General features: G+C 46.2%; 1 protein-coding gene across 1 annotated transcript in view; it reads right to left on the bottom strand.

Annotated features, from left to right (window-relative positions):
• Window positions 1–7364: 7364 nt before the first annotated feature.
• cenpw (centromere protein W) overlaps window positions 7365–25435 on the bottom strand; it is a 53386-nt gene continuing 35315 nt past the window's right edge. Inside the window, exon 3 of the mRNA XM_070884447.1 lies at window positions 7365–7875. Coding sequence (XP_070740548.1) covers window positions 7849–7875 — 27 coding nt within the window. The 3' untranslated portion in view covers window positions 7365–7848. The remainder of the gene's footprint in view (window positions 7876–25435) is intronic.

A 25435-nucleotide genomic window follows, 5' to 3' on the forward strand; every position in this document is an offset into this window, starting at 1 on the left:
TGTTAGAAAGACAAACCTGAAGGCTCTGGGCCTCAATGCGAGGAGTATTCAGAATAAGGTGGATGAATTAACTGCTTAGATAGCAGTTAATGGGTATGATGTAATTGGCATCACGGAGACATGGCTCCAGGGTGACCAAGGCTGGGAACACAATATCCAGGGGTATTCAACATTTAGGAAGGATACACAGAAAAGAAAAGGATGTGGGGTGACATTGCTGGTTAAAGAGGAAATTAATGCAATAATAAGAAAGGACATTAGCTTGGATGATGTGGAATCGGTATGGGTGGAGCTACGGTATACCAAGGGGCAGAAAACGCTAGTGGGAGTTGTGTACAGACCACCAAACAGTAGTGGTAAGGTTGGGGACAGCATCAAACAAGAAATTAGAGATGCATGCAATAAAGGTACAGCAGTTATTATGGGTGACTTCAATCTACATATTGATTGGGCTAACCAAACAGGTAGCAATGCAGTGGAGGAGAATTTCCTGGAGTGTATTAGGGATGGTTTTCTCAACCAATATATCGAGGAACCAACTAGGGAGCTGGCCATCCTCGAGTGGGTGATGCGTAATGAGAAAGGACTAATTAGCAATCTTGTTGTGCGAGACCCCTTGGGGAAGAGTGACCATAACATGGTAGAATTCTTTATTAAGCTGGAGAGTGACACAGTTAATTCAGAAACTAGGGTCCTGAACTTAAGGAAAGGTAACTTCGATGGTTTGAGGCGTGAATTGGCTAGGATAGACTGGCAAATGATACTTAAAAGGTTTACGGTGGATAGGCAATGGTAAACATTTAAAGCTCACATCGATGAATTTCAGCAATTGTACATCCCTGTCTGGAGTAAAAATAAAACTGGGAAGGTGGCTCAACCGTGGCTAACAAGGGAAATTAAGGATAATGTTAAATCCAAGGAAGAGACATATAAATTGGCCAGAAAAAGCAGCAAACCTGAGGACTGGAAGAAATTTAGAATTCAGCAGAGGAGAACAAAGGGTTTAATTAAGAGGGGGAAAATAGAGTATGAGAAGAAGCTTGCCGGGAACATAAAAACTGACTGCAAAAGCTTATATAGATATGTGAAGAGAAAAAGATTAGTGAAGACAAATGTAGGTCCCTTGCAGTCAATTCAGGTGCATTTCTAATGGGGAACAAAGAATTGGCAGACCAATTGAACAAATACTTTGGTTCTGTCTTCACGAAGGAAAACACAAATAAACTTCCGGAAGTACTAGGGGACCGAGGGTCTAGTGAGAAGAGGGAACTGAAGAATATCCTTATTAGGCGATAAATTGTGTTAGGTAATTGATGGGATTGAAGGCCGATAAATCCCTGGGGCCTGATAGTCTGCATCCCAGAGTACATAAGGAAATGGCCCTATAAACAGTGGATGCATTGGTGATCATTTTCCAACAGTCCATCGATTCTGGATCAGTTGGTATGGATTGGAGGGTAGCTAATGTAACACCACTTTGTAAAAAGGGAGGGAGAGATAAAGCGGGTAATTACAGACCGGTTAGCCTGACATCAGTAGTGTGGAAAATGTTGGAATCAATTATTAAGGATGAAATAGCAGCGCATTTGGAAAGCAGTGACAGGATCGTTCCAAATCAGCATGGATTTATGAAAGGGAAATCATGCTTGACAAATCTTCAGGAATTTTTTTGAGGATGTAACTAGTAGAGTGGACAAGGAAGAACCAATGGATGTGGTGTATTTGGACTTTCAAAAGGCTTTTGACAAGGTCCCACACAAGAGATTGGTGTGCAAAATCAAAGCACATGGTACTGGGAGTAATATACTGACGTGGATCGAGAACTGGTTGGCAGACAGAAAGCAGAGAGTCGGGATAAACAGGTCCTTTTCAGAATGGCAGGCAGTGACTAGTGGAGTGCCACAGGGCTCAGTGCTGGGACCTCAGCTCTTTACAATATACATCAATGATTTAGATGAAGGAATTGAGTGCAATATCGCCAAGTTTGCAGATGACACCAAGCTGGCTGGTGGTGTGAGCTGTGAGGATGCTGCTAAGAGGCTGCAGGGTGACTTGGACAGGTTAGGTGAGTGGGCAAATGCATGGCAGATGCGGTATAATGTGGATAAATGTGAGGTTATCCACTCGGGGCCAAACACGCGAAGACAGATTATTATATGAATGGCGGCAGATTAATAAGAGGGGAGGTGCAACGAGACCTGGGTGTAATGGTTCATCGGTCATTGAAAGTTGGCATACAGGTACAGCAGGTGGTGAAGGCAGCAAGGAGATCTTACTGCAGTTTTACAGGACCTTGGTGAGGCTTCACCTGGAATATTGTGTTCAGTTTTGGTCTCCTAATCTGAGGAAGGACATTCTTGCTAAAGTGCAGCGAAGGTTCACCAGACTGATTCCCAGATTGCTAATTAGTCCTTTCTCATTACACATCACCCAGTCTAGGATGGCCAGCCCTCTAGTTGGTTCCTCCACATATTGGTTAAGAAAAACATCCTGAATACACTTAAGGAAATCCTCCTTCATTGCTACCAGTTTGGTTAGCCCAATCTATATGTAGATTAAAGTCGCCCATGATAACTGTTGTACCTTTATTGCACGCATTCTTAATTTCTTGATTGATGCTGTCCCCAACCTCATTACTACTGTTTGGTGGTCTGTACACAATTCCCACTAGCGTTTTCTGCCCTTTGGTCTTCCGCAGCTCTGCCCATACAGATTCCACATCATCCAAGCTAATGTCCTTCCTTACTATTGTGTTAATTTCCTCTTGAACCAGCAGCGCTACCCAACCTCCTTTTCCTTTCTGTCTATCCTTCCTGCATATTGAATACCCCTGAATGTCAAGTTCCCAGCCCTGGTCACCATGGAGCCATGTCTCCGTAATCCCAATTGTATCAGGATGTCTTTAAACAGAAGCCACATTAATTAATTACTTATTATATATCATACTATTCGAATTATATAATTTAAAATGAGCAAAATTGAAACAAAAACAATGATTAAATAATTTTTTTTTTTTAAAAAAGAGGTTAGTATGTAACAGAACCTACAAGGGAACAAGCCATCTTAGATCTGGTCCTGTGTAATGAGACAGGAAAAATAAACGATCTCCTCGTAAAAGATCCTCTCGGAATGAGTGATCACAATATGGTTGAATTTGTAATACAGATTGAGGATGAGGAAGTTGTGTCAGAAACGAGCTAACTATGCTTAAACAAAGGGGACTACAGTGGGATGAGGGCAGAGTTGGCTAAAGTAGACTGGAAACAAGGACTAAACGGTGGCACAATTGAGGACTTTTAAGGAGCTCTTTCATAGTGCGCAACAAAAATATATTCCAGTGAAAAAGAAGGGCGGTAAGAGAAGGGATAACCAGCCGTGGATAACCAAGGAAATAAAGGAAAGTATCAAATCAAAGACCAATGCGTATAAGGTGGCCAAGGTTAATGGGAAACTAGAGGATTGGGAAAATTTTAAGCAACAGTAAAGAATGACTAAAAAAGCAATAAAGGGAAGATAGATTACGAAGATAAACTTGCGCAAAACATAAAACCAGATAGTAAAAGCTTTTACAGATATATAAAACAGAAAAGAGTGACTAAAGTAAATGTTGGTCCCTTAGAAGATCAAAAGGGGGATTTAATAATGGGAAATGTGGAAATGGCTGAGACCGTAAACAATTATTTTGGTTCCGTCTTCATAGTGGAAGACACAAAAACCATGCCAAAATTTGCAGGCCACAGGAATGTGGGAAGGGAGGACCTGGAGACAATCACTATCACTAGTGGGGTAGTGCTGGACAGGCTAATGGGACTGAAGGTCGACAAGTCCCTTGGTCCTGATGAAATGCATCCCAGGGTATTAAAAGAGATGGCGGAAGTTATAGCAGATGCATTCGTTATAATCTACCAAAATTCTCTGGACTCTGGGGAGGTACCAGCGGATTGGAAAGCAGCTAATGTAACGCCTGTTTAAAAAAGGGGGCAGGCAAAAGGCAGGTAACTAAAGGCCTGTTAGTTTAACATCTGTAGTGGGGAAAATGCTTGAAACTATCATTAAGGAAGAAATAGCGGGACATCTAGATAGGAATAGTGCAATCAAGCAGACGCAGCATGGATTCATGAAAGGGAAATCATGTTTAACTTACTTACTGGAATTCTTTGAGGATATAACGAGCATGGTGGATGGAGGTGTACCAATGGATGTGGTGTATTTAGATTTCCAAAAGGCATTCGATAAGGTGCCACACAAAAGGTTACTGCAGAAGATAAAGGTACGTGGAATCAGAGGAAATGTATTAGCATGGATAGAGAATTGGCTGGCGAACAGAAAGCAGAGAGTCGAGATAAATGGATCCTTTTCCGGTTGGAAATCGGTGGTTAGTGGTGTGCCACAGGGATCAGTGCTGGGACCACAACTGTTTACAATATACATAGATGACCTGGAAGAGGGGACAGAGTGTAGTGCAACAAAATTTGCAGATGACACTAAAATTAGTGGGAAAGTGGGTTGTGTAGAGGACACAGAGGCTGCAAGGAGATTTGGATAGGTTAAGCGAATGGGCTAAGGTTTGGCAGATGGAATACAATGTCGGAAAGTGTGAGGTCATCCACCTTGGGGAAAAAAAAAAACAGTAAAAGGGAATATTATTTGAATGGGGGGAAATTACAACATGCTGTGGTGCAGAGGGACCTGGGGGTCCTCATGCATGAATCCCAAAAGGTTAGTTTGCAGGTGCAGCAGGTAATCAAGAAGGCAAATGGAATGTTGGCCTTCATTGCGAGAGGGATGGAGTACAAAAGCAGGGAGGTCTTGCTGCAACTGTATAGGGTATTGGTAAGGCCGCACCTGGAGTACTGCGTGCAGTTTTGGTCACCTTACTTAAGGATATACTAGCTTTGGAAGGGGTACAGAGACGATTCACTAGGCTGATTCCAGAAATGAGGGGGTTACCTTATGATGATAGATTGAGTAGACTGGGTCTTTACTCGTTGGAGTTCAGAAGGATGAGGGGTGATCTTATAGAAACATTTAAAATCATGAAAGGGATAGACAAGATAGAGGCAGAGAGGTTGTTTCCATTGGTAGGGGAGACTAGAACTAGGGGGCACAGCCTCAAAATACGGAGGAGCCAATTTAAAACCGAGTTGAGAAAGAATTTCTTCTCCCAGAGGGTTGTGAATCTGTGGAATTCTCTGCCCAAGGAAGCAGTTGAGGCTAGCTCATTGAATGTTTTCAAGTCAAAGATAGACAGGTTTTTAACCAATAAGGGAATTAAGGGTTACGGGGAGAGGGCGGGTAAGTAGAGCCGAGTCCACGACCAGATCAGCCATGATCTTATTGAATGGCGGAGCAGACTCGAGGGGCTAGATGGCCTACTCTTGTTCCTAATTCTTATGTTCTTAGGGAATTTTTGCAGCGAAATTAAAGCAAACAGAAGCGAAATTGAACCGAATTTTTAAAATTAATTAGTTTTTAAGATAAGGAAATATTTAGGCGCAATTGAACAGAACAAAAGCAAAATAGGACAAAAAACCCTATAAAATGAAAAGTTTGAAAAAAAAATCCTCAAGTTCAAGGGCCCCCTTCAGGCGAGGGCCCCAATGCCACTGCATTGGCGTAGTTACGCCACTGGCCTGCGGTACCAGCCATCACAACCCCAATTCCCCTTTCAGCATCTGTCCCACACCTTAGCTTCCCTCTGTTACTGACCGTCATACTGTTGGACACAATTCTGAAATAAAAGCCACCACACGGCACAATTCTGAAATAAAAGCCAACACAAAGTAAACTTTCCAATCCAATTTTATACATCTATCCAGCCATTATGACAAAGAACTCAACTCATCATCCTTATACATTCCCTTCGTGAACGTCTCGTGTGTGCCTTTGTCTATCCTACTGATGTCATGCAGTGCTACCCCAGTGGCTGCAGCATGGCTGCTGGCAGGCTACTGACTGTGGGGGACACTGAAAATGGCCTTGCTAGACGACCTTGAAGAGCTGAGAGCTGTGTGAAATTGAGTGACAGTATTTCTTCTTCATTATCCTCTCCCTCTTCTTGGTCACCCATTGGCTGGGCAGGCTGCATTTCTTGGGTATGTGAAATGAGGAAGGCACAGGGATGGGGTTGTGGTGAGGGGAGGGCAGGAAAGCAAGAGATGCATGCGCGAAGGGCGAGAGCATATGAGGATACCATGATCTTGTATCCTTTAAGCCCTGCTGCTGGCCAAGGGCTCAGCCATACCCCTGCACAGAATGGCCAGCACCGTGTCCTCCAAGGGGATGAGGTGAAGCTAGGAATGGGAGACACAAACTGTGCCGCGTGTTTGGTACAGATAGTTAGTTGGTGAGTGATGGCGGAGGAGAAGTCCTGCATTGAGAAGTGTATGAGGCCAGTGGTGCAGTTGGTAGAGACTGCTTTTGAAGATGCATTCACTGCCCTTGACCACTGGTCTGTGGTCATGAAGCTTCTTTGGGCACTGGAGCCAGGTGGTGGGGGGCAACACTGGCGACAGTGACGATCTTGGTGATGTGGTCCTACATTCTTCTTTCTGGAGGGCCTCCTAGTCCGTGGGTAGAAAACCTCTCTTGCAGTGTTGATCCCCTGCACAAAGTTGGAGTGCTGCATGCGAGACCATGGGTGCCCCTTCCCTGGCTTGATGAGCCATTTGGGTTAATAGTGAAGCATTTTTTCCATTTTATATTTTTAGATACGGAAAGGAATTCAGTTTTAAGAATTTAAAACTCTCATTTGGGATTTTTGTTAATTTTTTTCAGAAGGCAGTTGAGCTCTAAGGGCTAAAAACTGCATTTTTTACATTTTATTTTTTTCATTTCAGAAGGTAGTGCCCCTTTAAAAGAGCGAATTGCTTTCTGTAATGACTGCCTTGCTTTCAGAGCAGGCTGTTCTAGCTGCAATGACACTTTGGCCATACTACATTGGGGCCTCCTACCAGCCTGAACGCCACCAGGACGGCACTGCACAATGCGTTATGGCTGGGCTAATGTTAATTAGTCCCCAGTTTGTTCGGTCCTGTCAGCACCACCATTTCCGGCGGCCGTTCATACCCAGCCATGGTGGCACCGGCAGCATTTGTGGCGGTCACGAATTTATAGGCCTAAAACTCTTGCATTACCTCTAAACTGGATTGATTTATTTTAATCATTTCAAAATAAAGTAGGCCAAAATAACTTTAGTTGGAAAAATATTTAGGGAGGCAGTGCAAAATTTTGCTCGCCTAACTGCAGATTGCACTATTTTCTCTTGCTCAGTTCTCACAAAAGTATTACACAGCAGTGTTTAAATGAATAGAAAATACAATACAGTACTTAAAAAAAAAAATCACAGACATGAATCAATAAACTGCATTTTATGTATGACAAACTTTATTTAGAGCCAAGTTAAAACATACTGATCTTGTAATAATTTTTCCTTTGTGTAATATAGTACAGGTACATCTAAAGCAACATGAATCCAACAATCAGCCAAGAAGCTTCTTGGGCTGAAATTTGAATTATTCACATGCCCAGAAAGAGTCTAAGCGAACACAAAATATAAGCATTCTATTTTCGTAAAAGTATCAATATTTTTTAGCACAGCAGTTTCAAAAAGATTGACATGTCATAGCAAAATACTGTAATTCACTTCATGAAATAGTAAGTTGAAAGAAAATACTACAAAGTAGAACTATTTCAGCAAGAAACTGAGACAAGGAAACATTTGTCTTTTCAAAGAAACAACTCAACTGATTTCCCTTTCCTTGATTACATACAACTCAGTATTTCAGTTAGCAATGGTTTAGCAAATACAGAAAATTAAATGTTAATATATGTAGTCGGTTCGCTTCTTCAGCCTCTACTCTTCTTCAGAACAGCCTGCGAATTAAAAACAGGAACACATTCAACAACTGAAAGTATTTTGTATGTTTTATGATCTATCATGATGCTTTGTACACAATGATCTGAGAACAGGTTGTCATGCCTTAATTATAACTCAGGTCACAACAAATAGTTCTACAAGAGTAAATTTTATTTAGTTGGAAAACTATCAAAGGAGCATTATATTCATCTAGGACCATGTATACAAGAATTATACACAAATATTTTAATCAGGAAAACTGCTATTTTACCTTAAACCAATCTATTTTCTGCATATTAAAAACATTTTAAAGCAAATATACTTAATAAATATGATGGATATGCTTTTGCAAGATTGAAAGTGCAATTTTAGTAATAGACAAATGAAAATATTGGCTTTGCCGAGATTTATCATCACTCTTTCCACCTCCCTTCAAAAAAGCCAGTACATCAAAGAAACTAGTCTATGCCTAAGCTTTGGCAAAATCCTCTAATTCGGCTGGAGCCATGATGTTTGCACCCACCACTCTTGCAAGGTACAGATCAATATCTGCTTCCCCGAGGTCAATGCACAAGATTTGTTGGTTTCATTTAAAACAATCTACAATATTCGGATGAATAAATTGCATCTCTGCGGCCGCAACCGAGACTCCACGATGGTATGTTGCCTCCCTGGTGCAAGGGTCAAGGATGTCTCGGAGTGGCTGCAGGACATTTTGGAGAGAGAGGGTAAACAGCCAGTTGTCGAGGTGCATATAGATACCAACGATATAGGTAAAAAAACAGGATGAGGTCCTACAAGACAAATTTACGGAGCTAGGAGCTAAATCAAAAAGTTGGACCTCAAAAGTAGTAATCTCAGGATTGCTACCAGTGCCACGTGCTAGCCAGAGTAGGAATCGCAGGATAGTTCAGATGAATACGTGGCTTGAGGAGTGGTGCAGAAGGGAGGGATTCAAATTCCTGGGACATTGGAACCGGTTCTGGGGGAGGTGGGACCAGTACAAACTGGAGAGTCTGCACCTGGACAGGACTGGAACCAATGTCCGAGGGGGAGTGTTTGCTAGTGCTGTCAGGAAGGAGTTAAACTAATATGACAGGGGGATGGGAACCTATGCAAGGAGACAGAGGGAAGTAGAATGGGGCCAGAAGCAAAAGATAGAAAGAAGTAAAGTAAAGTAAAAGTGGAGGGCAGAGAAACCCAAGGCAAAAAGCAAAAAGGGCCACATTAGAGCAAAATTCTAAAGGGGGCAAAGTGTGTTAAAAAGACAAGCCTGAAGGATCTGTGCCTCAATGCGAGGAGTATTCGGAATAAGGTGGACAAATTAACTGCGCAGATAGCTGTTAACAGATATGATGTAATTGGCATCATGGAGACATGGCTCCAGGGTGACCAAGGCTGGGAACTCAATATCCAGGGGTATTCAACAGTTAGGAAGGATAGACAGAAAGGAAAAGGAAGCGGGGTGGCAATGCTGGTTAAAGAGGATATTAATGCAATAGTAAGGAAGGACATTTGCTTGGATGATGTGGAATCGGTATGGGTGGAGCTACGGAATACCAAAGAGCAGAAACGCTAGTGGGAGTTGTGTACAGACCACTAAACAGTAGTAGTGAGGTTGGGGACAGCATCAACCAAGAAATTAGGGATGAGTGCAATAAAGGTACAGCAGTTATCATGGGCGACTTTAATCTACATATTGATTGGGCTAACCAAACTGGTAGCAATGCAGTGGAGGAGGATTTCCTGGAGTGTATTCGGGATGGTTTTCTAGACCAATGTGTCGAGGAACCAACTAGAGGGCTAGCCATTCTAGACTGGGTGATGTGTAATGAGCAATGGCGAATTAGCAATCTTGTTGTGCGAGGCCCCTTGGGAAAGAGTGACCATAATATGGTAGAATTCATTAAGATGGAGAGTGACACAGTTAATTGAGAGATTGGGTCCTGAACTTAAGGAAAGGTAACTTCAATGGTATGAGACATGAATTGGCTAGAATAGACTGGCGAGTGATACTTAAAGGGTTGACAGTGGATAGGCGATGGCAAACATTTGAAGATCACATGGATGAACTTCAATTGTACATCCCTGTCTGGAGTAAAAATAAAATGGGGAAGGTGGCTCAACCGTGGCTAACAAGGGAAATTAAGGATAGTGTTAAATCCAAGGAAGAGGCATATAAATTGGCCAGAAAAAGCAGCAAACCTGAGGACTGGGAGAATTTTGTAATACCAGAGAGGAGGACAAAGGGTTTAATTAGGAGGGGGAAAATAGAGTATGAGAGGAAGCTTGCTGGGACCATTAAAAAAAAAAACTGACTGCAAAAGCTTCTATAGATATGTGGATAAAAAGATTAGTGAAAACAAATGTAGGTCCCTTGCAGTCAGATTCAGGTGAATTTATAATGGGGAACAAAGAAATGGTTAAACAAATACTTTGGTTCTGTCTTCACAAAGGAGGACACAAAAACCTTCCGGAAATACTAGGGAACCGAGGGTCTAATGAGAAGGAGGAACTGAAGGAAATCCTTATTAGGCGGGAAATTGTGTTAGGGAAATTGAGGGGATTGAAGGCAGATAAATCCCCGGGGCCTGATAGTCTGCATCCCAGAGTACTTAAGGAGGTAGCCCTAGAAATAGTGGATGAATTGGTGATCATTTTCCAACAGTCTATCAAATCTGGATCGGTTCCTTTGGACTGGAGGGTAGCTAATGTAACACCACTTTTTAAAGAAAGGAGGGAGAGAGAAACCTGGTAATTATAGATGGTTATAGCCTAACATCAGTAGTGGGGAAAATGCTGGAATCAATTATTAAAGATGAAATAGCAGCACATTTGGAAAGCAGTGATGGGATCGGTACAAGTCAGCATGGATTTCTGAAAGGGAAATCCTGATTGACAAAGTTTCTAGAATTTTTTGAGGATGTAACTAGTAGAGTGGACAAGGGAGAACCAATGGATGTGGTGTATTTGGACTTTCAAAAGGCTTTTGACAAGGTCCCACACAAAAGAGATTGGTATGCAAAATTAAAGCACATGGTATTGGGGGTAATGTACTGACGTGGATAGAGAACTGGTTGGCAGACAGGAAGCAGAGAGTCGGGATAAACGGGTCCTTTTCAGAATGGCAGGCAGTGACTAGTGGGGTGTCGCAGGGCTCAGTGCTGACATCCTAGCTATTCACAATATGCATTAATGATTTAGATGAAGGAATTGAGTAATATCTCCAAGTTTGCAGATGACACTAAACTGGGTGGCGGTGGGAGCTGTGAGGAGGACGCTAAGAGGCTGCAGAGTGACTTGGACAGGTTAGGTGAGTGGGCAAATGCATGGCAGATGCAGTATAATGTGGATAAATATGTGAGGTTATCCACTTTGGAGGCAAAAACACGAAGGCAGAATATTATCTGAATGGCAGATTAGGAAAAGGGGAGGTGCAACGAGACCTGCGTGTCATGGTACATCAGTCATTGAAAGTTGGCATGCTGGTACAGCAGGCGGTGAAGAAGGCAAATGATATGTTGGCCTTCATAGCTATGGGATTTGAGTATAGGAGCAGGGAGGTCTTACTGCAGTTGTACAGGGCCTTGGTGAGGCCTCACTTGGAATATTGTGTTCAGTTTTGGTATCCTAATCTGAGGAACGACATTCTTGCTATTGAGGGAGTGCAGCGAAGGTTCAGCAGACTGATTCCCGGGATGGCGGGACTGACATATGAGACTGGATCGACTGGGCCTGTATTCACTTGCATTAAGGATGAGAGGGGATCCCATAGAAACATATAAAATTCTGACGGGACTGGACAGGTTAGATGCAGGAAGAATGTTCCTGATGTTGGGGAAGTCCAGAACCAGGGGTAAGCCATTTAGGACTGAGATGAGGAGAAACATCTTCACTCGGTGTTGTTAACCTGTGGAATTCCCTACCGCATAGAGTTGTTGATGCCAGTTCATTGGATATATTCAAGAGGGAGTTAGATATGGCCCTTACAGCTAAAGATATCAAGGGGTATGGAGAGAAAGCAGGAAAGGAGTACTGAGGTGAATGATCAGCCATGATCTTACCGAATGGTGGTGCAGGCTCGAAGGGCCGAATGGCCTACTCCTGCACCTATTTTCTATGTTTTTAGAGAGGCAGAGAGGTTTAGGCAGGGCGTTCCAGAGCTTGGGGCCTAGACAACAGAAGGTACAGCCACCAATGGTTGAGCGATTATAATCAGGTTTGCTCAAGAGGGCAGAATTAGAGAAGCGCAGACATCTCGGGGGTTTGTGGGCTGGAGGAAATTACAGAGATAGGGAGGGGTGAGGCCATGGAGGGATTTGAAAACAAGGATGAGAATTTTTAAATCAAGGTGTTGCTTAACCGGAAGCCAATGTAGGTCAGCGAGCACAGGGTGATGGGTGAGCGGGACTTGGTTCGAGTTAGGACATGGGCAGCCGAGTTTTGGATCACCTCTAGTTTACATAGGTTAGAATGTGGGAGGCCAGCCAGGACTGCGTTGGGATAGTCAAGTCTAAAGATAACAAAGGCATGAATGAGGGCTTCAGCAGCAGATGGGCTGAGGCAAGCATGGACACGCGTAATGTTACGGAGGTGGAAATAGGCAATCTTAGTTATGCTGTGGATGTGTGGTCGAAAGCTCATTTCAGGGTCAAATATGACACCAAGGTTGCGAACAGTCTGGTTAAGCCTCAGACAGAAGTTGGGGAGACGGATGGAGTCAGTGGCTAGGAAACAGAGTTTGTGGCGGGACCGAAAACAATGGCTTCGGTCTTCCCAATATTCAATTGGAGAAAATTTCTGCTCATCCAGAACTGGATGTCGGACAGGCAGTCTGTCAATTTAGAGACTGTGGTGGGGTCGAGAAGCTGACATTTAAAATGCACTCAGTGAACATCGTAAACCAGCAGGTTTCGCCGACTTTATTTAAGAAACACTTGCTTTGGCTGCATTGTGCAAGCCAAGCAGCGCAGCAATCTAGTTTAGGTCACTGATTTCCTCTTTCCAGCCATGTTTGCTGCTAATCAGTGTTAATTAGCACAAGCTGTAACCAGACACCAATAATGGGATTAAGACACAGCGGCTAGTGCAATATAACAAGGTACGAACAACTGATTGAACGGCTAAGTCTACCCGAAATAGCCGGAGCACTTAACCTGGTACAAGTCATCATCATCATCAAAGGCAGTCCCTCGAAATGAAGATGATTTGCTTCCATGCCAAAAAACAATGAGTTCACAGGTGTTTCAATGAAGGACCTAATATTCTGGATCCCGAATTACATCTTGAAGGGTAGAAGATGCCTGTGCGTGGATTTTTTTTAACGTGTGGTAGCCATTGTACCCCAGGGCTTGACAGAGCTAGGTCTTGGTCCAGTGGCAAGGATTATCCCAGACGACTGAAGACCGGCTCTGCTGCACGGACCTAGTGCGCACACACATTGCTGTGTGGGCTGGCCCGTTCTGCCCCTGGCCCATTCTGCCTGCCGATGGTCTTGCAGGCCGGGACCGTGCCGATTTCCGGGCGGGGCCGCCGCACGTTGCTCCCTCTAATGTCCCCGGCCTGCTGATACAAGTAGTACATTTGACATTGACATTTATGAAAACTGCAAATGGCTAGCGTTAATTGTCCCGGAGACAGTTGCCCGCAATAACTGTGGGCAGTATAAGTGGTGGGGGCTCTATTTCTAAAACAGGAATCTCGTAACACATTTGCAGTAGCACTTAAATCTTCTCCAAATTTTACTTGTAGAACAAACTTCTAATGTGCAACCCATAATAAAGTTTTTACAAATTTGGATGTGCCTGACATGCAGCACAAAGTTCGTTACCTATCATCGGTGCTTTCTCAAATAAAGAGCAGCATCCAGATCAGGCAAATATCCAGCTTGTCAATGAGTAAAAACCCCCAAAATAAAGTATTTTGTGAATTATTTTCTGTTGATAAATGTCCTTGTGATTTTCCTTTTTTAATACATATAAATAGCATTCTCTTATGGCTGCTACACAATTCCTTTTGTCAATTATGAAATACAATAATGCTATGCAAATTTAGATCAATAAGAGAGGCATACAACTCTGGATGGAAAGCAGCTTGGTACAGCAAGGCAGTTTTCATTGAAGGAAAATAGTGCAATATGATATGGAATCTAAATTTATTCTTCATTACAACATCCTTCTAACAGCTTAACTGACTGAGAACAACACCTTTTTTAGATGACCGTAGAAAGAAACTTATGTCAATCACACTAGATTATGCAGTTGGTTGAGAACCAATGACTGCAGCTTGCTGATTCAATGCTGATAAAATATTCTACAAGAAAAACTCAAAATTGGTAGACATTTGAAACAACTTCAGGAATAGCAAGAACTGAAAATTGATCTCCTTTGTGTGGGAAAGCTAGGTGAGCTATATGGTAATATTCTCTCAAATTCTACATCAATGCTAAAAATGTTTGAAACCATTTTGTTACAGTTCTCCTACTAACAACCTGTTCTTACTCCTGCAGTATATGCACTATGTAACATTTTACTTTTAAAACAAGCTTTTGAAACAATTTCTGTAGATTTTAGTTAGGTTTTGAAATAACCCTTTCACGTCAGGAATTATTCAGTATTATTGATTGATAAAATACCATTCACAAACTTGAAAACAGTTATCTCTCTAACTAGTATCTGTTTTTTCATTTTAATCAATGGTAATATTATGCCTGGAAACATGCCTTGAAACAATGATTGCACATACTTCATCTTATTTAATTTTTATTCCAGATATTTATGCAACATCGCTAATGTAACTTAAATTTTGGGGTAAATGTATGATGCAAATTACCTGGAACTCAAAAAAGGAAAATAATACTGTTTTTAATAAGATTTTTATATTCTAAAGTTACCATAAATTGCAATGCAAGATAGATGAATCACCAAAACCAACGGTTGTAACTATAGTTTTCATAATCAAAAGCAGTGCTCAGGATTAAGAGTATCTTAAGTCACTTACCACATACTGGCCCCAAGTTTCCACATGATTTGCTCCTGATTTTTAGGAGCAACTGGTGTAGAACGGAGTATCTTAGAAATCGGAATTCTCGTCATTTAGTTTGCTCCAGTTCTAGTCAGTTAGAACAGTTTCACTTTGGAACAGAATTTTTTTTTCCAAAAGGGGGCTTGTCCGGCCACTTACGCCTGTTTTCAAAGTTTCGTCAGTGAAAACTTACTCCAAACTAACTTAGAATGGAGTAAGTGAAGATTTTTGTACGCTCGAAAAAAACCTCGTCAACACTTTAGAAAATCAGGCGTAGGTTACAAATCAGGCGCAGGGAATGGTGGGGGGGGGTGTGTTTAAAGGGAAGTTTACAAACATTAAACACTTCAGTTTTACAAATAAAGAGCCATCATCAATAATAAATGATAAATACATCAATAAATCAACCAATAAATCAATCAAAAAAATTAATAAATAATTTTTTTTTTTTAAATCAATAAATAAAACATTTTCTACTTACCGACTGCAGCACCGGGAGCCCTCCAACAGCGTATCTCTGTCAGTGTCTCTATCTCTCTGTTTGTCAGTGTCTCTATCTCTGTTTGTCAGTGTCTCTATCTCTCTGTTTGTCAGTGTCTCTATCTCTCTGTTTGTCAGTGTCTGTGTTTCTGACGGGCAGGGGGGGGGGTGGGGAAGGAAGGCGATGGGGGGGTGGGGAAGGAAGGCGATGGGGGGGTGGGGAAGGAAGGCGATGGGGGGGTGGGGAAGGAAGGCGATGGGGGGGTGGGGAAGGAAGGCGATGGGGGGGTGGGGAAGGAAGGCGATGGGGGGGTGGGGAAGGAAGGCGATGGGGGGGTGGGGAAGGAAGGCGATGGGGGGGTGGGGAAGGAAGGCGATGGGGGGGTGGGGAAGGAAGGCGATGGGGGGGTGGGGAAGGAAGGCGATTGGGGGGTGGGGAAGGAAGGCGATTGGGGGGTGGGGAAGGAAGGCGATTGGGGGGTGGGGAAGGAAGGCGATTGGGGGGTGGGGAAGGAAGGCGATTGGGGGGTGGGGAAGGAAGGCGATTGGGGGGTGGGGAAGGAAGGCGATTGGGGGGTGGGGAAGGAAGGCGATTGGGGGGTGGGGAAGGAAGGCGATTGGGGGGTGGGGAAGGAAGGCGATTGGGGGGTGGGGAAGGAAGGCGATTGGGGGGTGGGGAAGGAAGGCGATTGGGGGGTGGGGAAGGAAGGCGATTGGGGGGTGGGGAAGGAAGGCGATTGGGGGGTGGGGAAGGAAGGCGATTGGGGGGTGGGGAAGGAAGGCGATTGGGGGGTGGGGAAGGAAGGCGATTGGGGGGTGGGGAAGGAAGGCGATTGGGGGGTGGGGAAGGAAGGCGATTGGGGGGTGGGGAAGGAAGGCGATTGGGGGGTGGGGAAGGAAGGCGATTGGGGGGTGGGGAAGGAAGGCGATTGGGGGGTGGGGAAGGAAGGCGATTGGGGGGTGGGGAAGGAAGGCGATTGGGGGGTGGGGAAGGAAGGCGATTGGGGGGTGGGGAAGGAAGGCGATTGGGGGGTGGGGAAGGAAGGCGATTGGGGGGTGGGGAAGGAAGGCGATTGGGGGGTGGGGAAGGAAGGCGATTGGGGGGTGGGGAAGGAAGGCGATTGGGGGGTGGGGAAGGAAGGCGATTGGGGGGTGGGGAAGGAAGGCGATTGGGGGGTGGGGAAGGAAGGCGATTGGGGGGTGGGGAAGGAAGGCGATTGGGGGGTGGGGAAGGAAGGCGATTGGGGGGTGGGGAAGGAAGGCGATTGGGGGGTGGGGAAGGAAGGCGATTGGGGGGTGGGGAAGGAAGGCGATTGGGGGGTGGGGAAGGAAGGCGATTGGGGGGTGGGGAAGGAAGGCGATTGGGGGGTGGGGAAGGAAGGCGATTGGGGGGTGGGGAAGGAAGGCGATTGGGGGGTGGGGAAGGAAGGCGATTGGGGGGTGGGGAAGGAAGGCGATTGGGGGGTGGGGAAGGAAGGCGATTGGGGGGTGGGGAAGGAAGGCGATTGGGGGGTGGGGAAGGAAGGCGATTGGGGGGTGGGGAAGGAAGGCGATTGGGGGGTGGGGAAGGAAGGCGATTGGGGGGTGGGGAAGGAAGGCGATTGGGGGGTGGGGAAGGAAGGCGATTGGGGGGTGGGGAAGGAAGGCGATTGGGGGGTGGGGAAGGAAGGCGATTGGGGGGTGGGGAAGGAAGGCGATTGGGGGGTGGGGAAGGAAGGCGATTGGGGGGTGGGGAAGGAAGGCGATTGGGGGGTGGGGAAGGAAGGCGATTGGGGGGTGGGGAAGGAAGGCGATTGGGGGGTGGGGAAGGAAGGCGATTGGGGGGTGGGGAAGGAAGGCGATTGGGGGGTGGGGAAGGAAGGCGATTGGGGGGTGGGGAAGGAAGGCGATTGGGGGGTGGGGAAGGAAGGCGATTGGGGGGTGGGGAAGGAAGGCGATTGGGGGGTGGGGAAGGAAGGCGATTGGGGGGTGGGGAAGGAAGGCGATTGGGGGGTGGGGAAGGAAGGCGATTGGGGGGTGGGGAAGGAAGGCGATTGGGGGGTGGGGAAGGAAGGCGATTGGGGGGTGGGGAAGGAAGGCGATTGGGGGGTGGGGAAGGAAGGCGATTGGGGGGTGGGGAAGGAAGGCGATTGGGGGGTGGGGAAGGAAGGCGATTGGGGGGTGGGGAAGGAAGGCGATTGGGGGGTGGGGAAGGAAGGCGATTGGGGGGTGGGGAAGGAAGGCGATTGGGGGGTGGGGAAGGAAGGCGATTGGGGGGTGGGGAAGGAAGGCGATTGGGGGGTGGGGAAGGAAGGCGATTGGGGGGTGGGGAAGGAAGGCGATTGGGGGGTGGGGAAGGAAGGCGATTGGGGGGTGGGGAAGGAAGGCGATTGGGGGGTGGGGAAGGAAGGCGATTGGGGGGTGGGGAAGGAAGGCGATTGGGGGGTGGGGAAGGAAGGCGATTGGGGGGTGGGGAAGGAAGGCGATTGGGGGGTGGGGAAGGAAGGCGATTGGGGGGTGGGGAAGGAAGGCGATTGGGGGGTGGGGAAGGAAGGCGATTGGGGGGTGGGGAAGGAAGGCGATTGGGGGGTGGGGAAGGAAGGCGATTGGGGGGTGGGGAAGGAAGGCGATTGGGGGGTGGGGAAGGAAGGCGATTGGGGGGTGGGGAAGGAAGGCGATTGGGGGGTGGGGAAGGAAGGCGATTGGGGGTGGGGAAGGAAGGCGATTGGGGGGTGGGGAAGGAAGGCGATTGGGGGGTGGGGAAGGAAGGCGATTGGGGGGTGGGGAAGGAAGGCGATTGGGGGGTGGGGAAGGAAGGCGATTGGGGGGTGGGGAAGGAAGGCGATTGGGGGGTGGGGAAGGAAGGCGATTGGGGGGTGGGGAAGGAAGGCGATTGGGGGGTGGGGAAGGAAGGCGATTGGGGGGTGGGGAAGGAAGGCGATTGGGGGGTGGGGAAGGAAGGCGATTGGGGGGTGGGGAAGGAAGGCGATTGGGGGGTGGGGAAGGAAGGCGATTGGGGGGTGGGGAAGGAAGGCGATTGGGGGGTGGGGAAGGAAGGCGATTGGGGGGTGGGGAAGGAAGGCGATTGGGGGGTGGGGAAGGAAGGCGATTGGGGGGTGGGGAAGGAAGGCGATTGGGGGGTGGGGAAGGAAGGCGATTGGGGGGTGGGGAAGGAAGGCGATTGGGGGGTGGGGAAGGAAGGCGATTGGGGGGTGGGGAAGGAAGGCGATTGGGGGGTGGGGAAGGAAGGCGATTGGGGGGTGGGGAAGGAAGGCGATTGGGGGGTGGGGAAGGAAGGCGATTGGGGGGTGGGGAAGGAAGGCGATTGGGGGAGGGAGGCTGAACGGGCCGGGCCCGAGACTTCGGGCAGGGCCCATCCCCAGCACCAGATTTATAGGTAGGTGGCGTTGGGTCGGGTCGGGTCCGGTGGGGTGGTGGTGGGAGGGAGGTTCGGGTCGGGGGGAGGGAGGGGGAGGTCAGGTCGGATCCAGTCCGGGGGCGGGGGGGAGCAGGGGTCCGGTCCTGGGGGGGGGGGGGGGGGGGGGGGGGGAGTGTAAATGTAGATTCTTTTCCTCAATCTGGTTCAGTAAAATTACTGAGTCGAATATCCACGGAAGCGGGTGTCGGGTCCGGTCCGGGAGCCGGGGGGGGGGGGGGGGGGCGCGCCGGTGTCGGGTCCAGTCCGGGGGCGGGGGGAGGAGATCGGGTCCGGTCTGGAGGCGGGAAGCGTGAGTCGAGTCGGGTCGGGAGGAAGCAGGAGCTGGCCGTGGGAGGAGCCTTATTCACGCAGCCCCAGTGAGGCCATTCGGCCAGGGCTCGGGGCTGCGTGCTTCGGGCCCCTCCCACACAGTTTCGGGCGCCTGGAGCTACTGCACGCGCGCCCACTGTAGCGTGCATGTGCAGAGGTCCCGGCACTGTTTTCAGTGCAGGGACCTAGCTCCGCCCCCTACAGCTCCTGCTGCGCTGCGGGCCAGAGGACCTGCAGGGAGGTGGAGAATCGAGGTTTTTTTTAGGCGCACTTTGTGGCGCGAAAAACGGGCATCCAGGTCGGGACTGCACCGTTCTAGGCGCGGCTCGAAACTTGGGCCCACTGTTCAGGGATACTAACTGTACTTCATAAATTCAAATTCAAAGGTTACAATAATTATAGACACCCAGAGGGTAATTCACGATGATTCTGAACTAATGAATTCCTTAAATGTCTGGTTCAAAGTATCCCTTGAAGGATAAATTAAAAATGTAAATTAGAGCACTGAATTTGCATAAAAATGCACACCCCTGGTAGTCACCTGTTCTTAGCTCCACTACACAACTTCATCTGGGTTACATTACTTCAGCTAATAGCTTAACTGACTGAGAACAACACCGACAGCAGTGGAGCATAAAAGTCCAGCAGCAGCCCCAGCACACAGCGTCGACACACTGGACCTGTGTCGGAACAACACCGGCAGCAGCGGAGCATAAAAGAACAGCAGCTGGCCACCGCAGGGAGCAGGTAAGAGAGGGTATAAAAGAACAGCAGCTGGCCACCGCAGGGAGCAGGTAAGAGAGGGTGACAAAGGAGAACAGGGCAAGTATATTCGACGTCACAGGAAGGCAGTGAAGTGATTGATTGGTGAGTTTTTCTCTTTCTTGCTTTAAATTAAGGGCCTTAAATTAGGGGTCGTGATTAATAACTAAAAACTAAATCTAATTAATTAAATACAGAGATGGTAGGGCAGATGATGTCACTGCTGCAACATGTGGAAGCTGGTGGACGCGATTGAGGTCCACAGCAACCACATTTGCAGCAAGTGTCTGCAGCTCGAGGAACTTTGGCTCCGTGTTGATGAGCTGAAGTACAAACTGCAGGTACTGCGACATATCAGGGAGGGGGAAGAGTTACCTGGACGCTGCGATCTAGGGAACTAGTCACACCAACTAGAGTAATTAATTCAAATTTGATCATGGTCAGGGACAGGAGGGTGCGACTACGAGTGAGGGGGAAGGTATGGGGAGAGTCAGCCCTTGCTCTTGTCCAACAGGTTTGAAGCTCTTACTTCGTGTGTGGATGAGAGCAGGGACTGCAGGGAGGATGAGCAAACTGACCACAGCACCATGGTACAGGGGGCCATTCAAGTGGGGGAAGTAAAAAGAAACGTTGTGGTGGTAGGAGACAGCAGCTTTTGGGGGATAGATAAGGTTCTCTGCAGCTGAGAGCGTGAGTCCCAAAGGCTGTGTTGCCTGCCTGGTGCTAGTGTTAAGGACATCTCCTCAGGGCTGGAGAGGAACTTGGGCTGGGAAAACATAACGTAAGAACATAAGAAATAGGAACCGGAGTAGGCCATACGGCCCCTCGAGCCTGCTCCGCCATTCAATAAGATCATGGCTGATCTGATCATGGACTCAGCTCCACTTCCCCGCCTGCTCCCCATAACCCCTTCTCGTTTAAGAAACTGTCTATTTCTGTCTTAAATTTATTCAATGTCCCAGCTTCCACAGCTCTCTGAGACAACGAATTCCACAGATTTACAACCCTGAGAAGAAATTTCTCCTCATCTGTTTTAAATGGGTGGCCCCTCATTCTAAGATTGTGCCCTCTAGTTCTAGTCTCCCCCATCAGTGGAAACATCCTCTCTGCATCCCCCTCATAATCTTATACGTTTTGATGAGATCACCTCCCATTCTTCTGAACTCCAATGAGTAGAGGCCCAACCTACTCAACCTCTCCTCATAAGTCAACCCTCTCATCCCCAGAATCAACCTAATCAACCTTCTCTGAACTGCCTCCAAAGCAAGTATATCCTTTCGTAAATATGGAAACCAAAACTGCACGCAGTATTCCAGGTGTGGCCTCACCAATACCTTATATAGCTGTAGTAAGACTTCCCTGCTTTTATACTCCATCCCCTTTGCAATAAAGATACCATTGGCCTTTCTGATCACTTGCTGTACCTGCATACTATCCTTTTGTGTTTCATGCACAAGTACTACCAGGTCCCGCTGTACTGCGGCACTTTGCAATATTTCTCCATTTAAATAATAACTTGCTCTTTGATTTTTTTCTGCCAAAGTGCATGACCTCATACTTTCTAACATTATACTCCATCTACCAAATTTTTGCACACTCACTCACTTAGCCTGTCTATGTCCTTTTGCAGATTTTTTGTGTCCTCCTCACATTGCTTTTCCTCCCATCTTTGTATCGTCAGCAAACTTGGCCACGTTACACTCAGTCCCTTCTTCCAAGTCGTTAATATTGATTGTAAATAGTTGGGGTCCCAGCACTGATCCCTGCGGAACCCCACTAGTTACTGGTTGCCAACCAGAGAATGAATCATTTATCCCGATTCTCTGTTCTGTTAGTTAGCCAATCCTCTATCCATGCTAATATCACCCCCAACCCCGTGACCTTTTATTTTGTGCAGTAACCTTTTGTGGCACCTTGTCAAATGCCTTCTGGAAGTCTAAATACACCACATCCACTGGTTCCCCTTTATTTACCCTGTTCGTTACATCCTCAAAGAACTTCAGCAAATTTGTCAAACATGACTACCCCTTCATAAATCCATGCTGACTCTGCCTGACCGAATTTTGCTTTTCCAAATGTCTTGTTACTGCTTCTTTAATAATGGACTCCAACATTTTCCCAACCACAGATGTTAGGCTAACTGGTCTATAGTTTCCTGCTTTTTGTCTGCCTTTTTAAAAAAATAATGGTGTTACATTTGCAGTTTTCCAATCTGCTAGGATCTCCCCAGAATCCAGCAAATTTTGGTAAATTACAATCAACGCATCCATAATCGTTAAGACCCTAGGATGCAAGCCATCAGGTCCAGGGGATTTATCTGCCTTTAGTCCCATTATCTTACTGAGCAGCACCTCCTTAATGATTGTGATTGTGTTAAGTTCCTCACCCCCTATACCCCTAGACCATCCATTGTCGAAATATTGTTAGTGTCCTCTACCGTAAAGACTGATACAAAATATTTGTTCAGAGTTTCTGCTATCTCCATGTTCTCCATTACTAATTCCTGGGTCTCGTCCTCCAAGGCACCAACATTTACTTGAGCCAACCGTTTTTTTTTATATACCTATAGAAACTCTTGCCATCTGTTTTTTTTTTTGCGCTAGTTTACTTTCATAGTCTATCTTCCCTTTCTTAATCCTTTTTTTCGTCGTTCCTTGCGGACTTTTAAAAGCTTCCTGCTTTTAAAAGGAGGGGCAAGATCCAGTTGTTGTGGTCCACCTGGGTACCAACGACATAGATAGGGCAGAGAAATAGGTTCTGCTAGTACGAGCAGCTAGGGGCCAAATTAAAAAGCAGAACCACAAAGCTAATAATCACTGGATTACTACCTGAGCCACAAGTAAATTTGGATCAGGTAAATAAGATCAGAGAGTTAAACACGTGGCTCGAAGACTGGTGTGGGAAAAATGGGTTTTGGTTCATGGGACACTGGCACCAGTACTGGGGTAAGAGGGAGCTGTTCCGTTTGGACGGGCTCCACTTAGACCATGTTGGGACTAGGATCCTGGCGAATCGAATAACTAGGGCTGTAGAGAGGGCTTTAAACTAATTAGTTGGGGGGGGGGGGGGGGGGAGGATTCAGGTGAGCGAAAATTTAAAAAGTCAAACAATGAGAAGGCAACAGAGCACAGGATAGCACTAGGAAAATGAAAACCAGAGCATACCAGGAAGGGACAGAATGTATAAACATAAAAGGTGAATCAGAAAGTGTGGTCAAAACAGGAAAAAATGCAACAAAAAAGCACACATTTAAAAGCTCTTTATCTGAATACACGTAGCATTCGTAACAAAATAGATGAGTTGGCGGCACAAATAGAAATAAATGGGTATGAACTGATAGCCATTACAGAGACGCGGTTGCAAGGTGACCAGGACTGGGAAATAAATATTCAGGGGTAGTGGACAATTCGAAAGGACAGACAGAAAGGAAAGGAGGTGAGGTAGCAATGTTAATAAAGGATGGGATCAGTGAATTAGTGAGAAACAATATTGGCTCAGAAGATCAAGATGTAGAATCAGTTTGGGTGGAGATAAGGAATAATAAGGGGGAAAAGTCACTGGTGGGCATAGTCTATAGGCCCTCTATCAGTAGTTACACTGTTGGACGGAGTATAAATCAAGAAATAATGGAGGCTTTAATAAAGGAATGGCAATAATCATGGGCGATTTTAACCTTCATATTGATTGGACAAAGCAAATTGGCCAAGGTAGCCGTGAGGAAGAGTTCATAGAGTGTATCCGGGATAGTTTCCTTGAACAGTACATTGCGGAACCAACCAGGGAGCAGGCCATCTTAGATCTGGTACTGTGTAATGAGACAGGATTCATAAATTATCTCGTAGTAAAGGATCCTCTAGGAATGAGTGACCATAACATGGTTGAATATAAAATTCAGTTGGAGGGTGAGAAGGTTGGATCTCAAAGCAGTGTCCTAAGCTTAAATAAAGGAGACTACAGAGGTATGAGGGCAGAGTTGGCTAAAGAGGACTGGGAAAACAGATGAAAGTATGGGACAGTTGATGAGCAATGGCAGACATTTAAGGAGATATTTCATAACTTGCAGCAAAAATATATCCCAATGAGAAGGAAAGACTGCAAAGAGAAAGGTTAACCATCTGTGTCTAATTAATGAAATAAGGGATGGTATCAAATTGAAAACAAGAGCTTACAATGTGGCCAAGACTAGTGGGAGGCCAAAGGATTGGGAAACTTTTAAAGCCAGCAAACAAGGAAAAGAGTGGCTAAAGTAAATGTTGGTCCTCTGGAGGATGAGACTGGGGAATTAATAATGGGGAACAGGGAAATGGCAGAGACATTGAACAAATATTGGCGTAGAAATTCGGCTTTCTCCTTCCCGCGGGCGTTCGACTAGAATTGAGAGAAAAAATGCGCACCTACCTGAAGCTGCTGCGCCCGCTTGACTTCCCGATCCACAGGCCTCCTCTCCCTGCCCGTCGCAGCGCATGCACTTCGGGACGTGCGCAGGCCTGGAGCTGGAGCCACATGGCTCTGGGCAGCCAATCAGGTATAGTATTCTCATTCATAGTAATAGGCATTTCCTAAGTCCAAAATTCCTATTATGATGAATGAGAACCCCCGCCCCACAAACACCCAAAACGCTAATAGAAAATATACATTACATATTTAAATTAAGGTTATTAATGTCTTATCTAAAAAAAAATATTTTCCCGATTAAAACTTTTAAAATTATGCCTTAAAATAAACTTACCGTTGTGGGGAGGGTTTTTAAACAATAAAATGTTTTCATAACTTTATTTTAATACGTTTGTGTGTGTTTTAAAACACTTGCACCTATAAAAGTAGGCTATGCGCCTGCTTTTTCAGGTGCAAGATTTTTGAGGACATTTGCTGGGCAAGATATGCGTAAATATTGCAAGCTCGCACATACAAATGTCCTCGCTCCCGATCTGGCTACGATCTGTCAAGCTGGAGCTTGACAGATCGGAAAAGCCGGTTTTCAGCACATGCACATTGCACGCTGAAAACCAGCTTTTCCGATGCCTTCCCGGGTCCATAGAAACGTTGCAAGGACCCGGGTACGTCTGAATTTCTACACCATTTTGTATCGGTCTTCACGGTAGAGGACACTAAAAACATCACAATTGTGAATAATCAAGGGGCTATAGGGAGGGAGGAACTTAATACAATCATGATCACTTATGAAGCAGTACTCGGTAAAATAATGGGACTAAAGGGGGACAAGTCCCCTGGACCTGATGGCTTACATCCTAGGGTCTTAAAAAAAAGTGGCTGCAGATATAGTGGATAAATTGGTTGTAAACTACCAAAATTCCCTGGATTCTGGGATGGTCCCATGAGATTGGAAAACTGCAAATGTTTAAAAAAAAAAGGCAGACAAAAAGCAGGAAACTATAGACCAGTTAGCCTAACATCTGTGGTTGGGAAAATGTTGGAGTCCATTATTAAGGAAACAGTAGAGGGATATTTGGAAAAACATAATTCAATCAAGCAGAGTCAGTGCGGCTTTATGAAAGGGAAATCATGCTTGACAAATTTGCTGGAGTTCTTTGAGGATGTAATGAGCAGGTTGGATAAGGGGGAAC

The sequence above is a fragment of the Pristiophorus japonicus genome, chromosome 7 (genome assembly GCF_044704955.1).
Source record: "Pristiophorus japonicus isolate sPriJap1 chromosome 7, sPriJap1.hap1, whole genome shotgun sequence".
Lineage (NCBI taxonomy): Eukaryota > Metazoa > Chordata > Chondrichthyes > Pristiophoridae > Pristiophorus > Pristiophorus japonicus.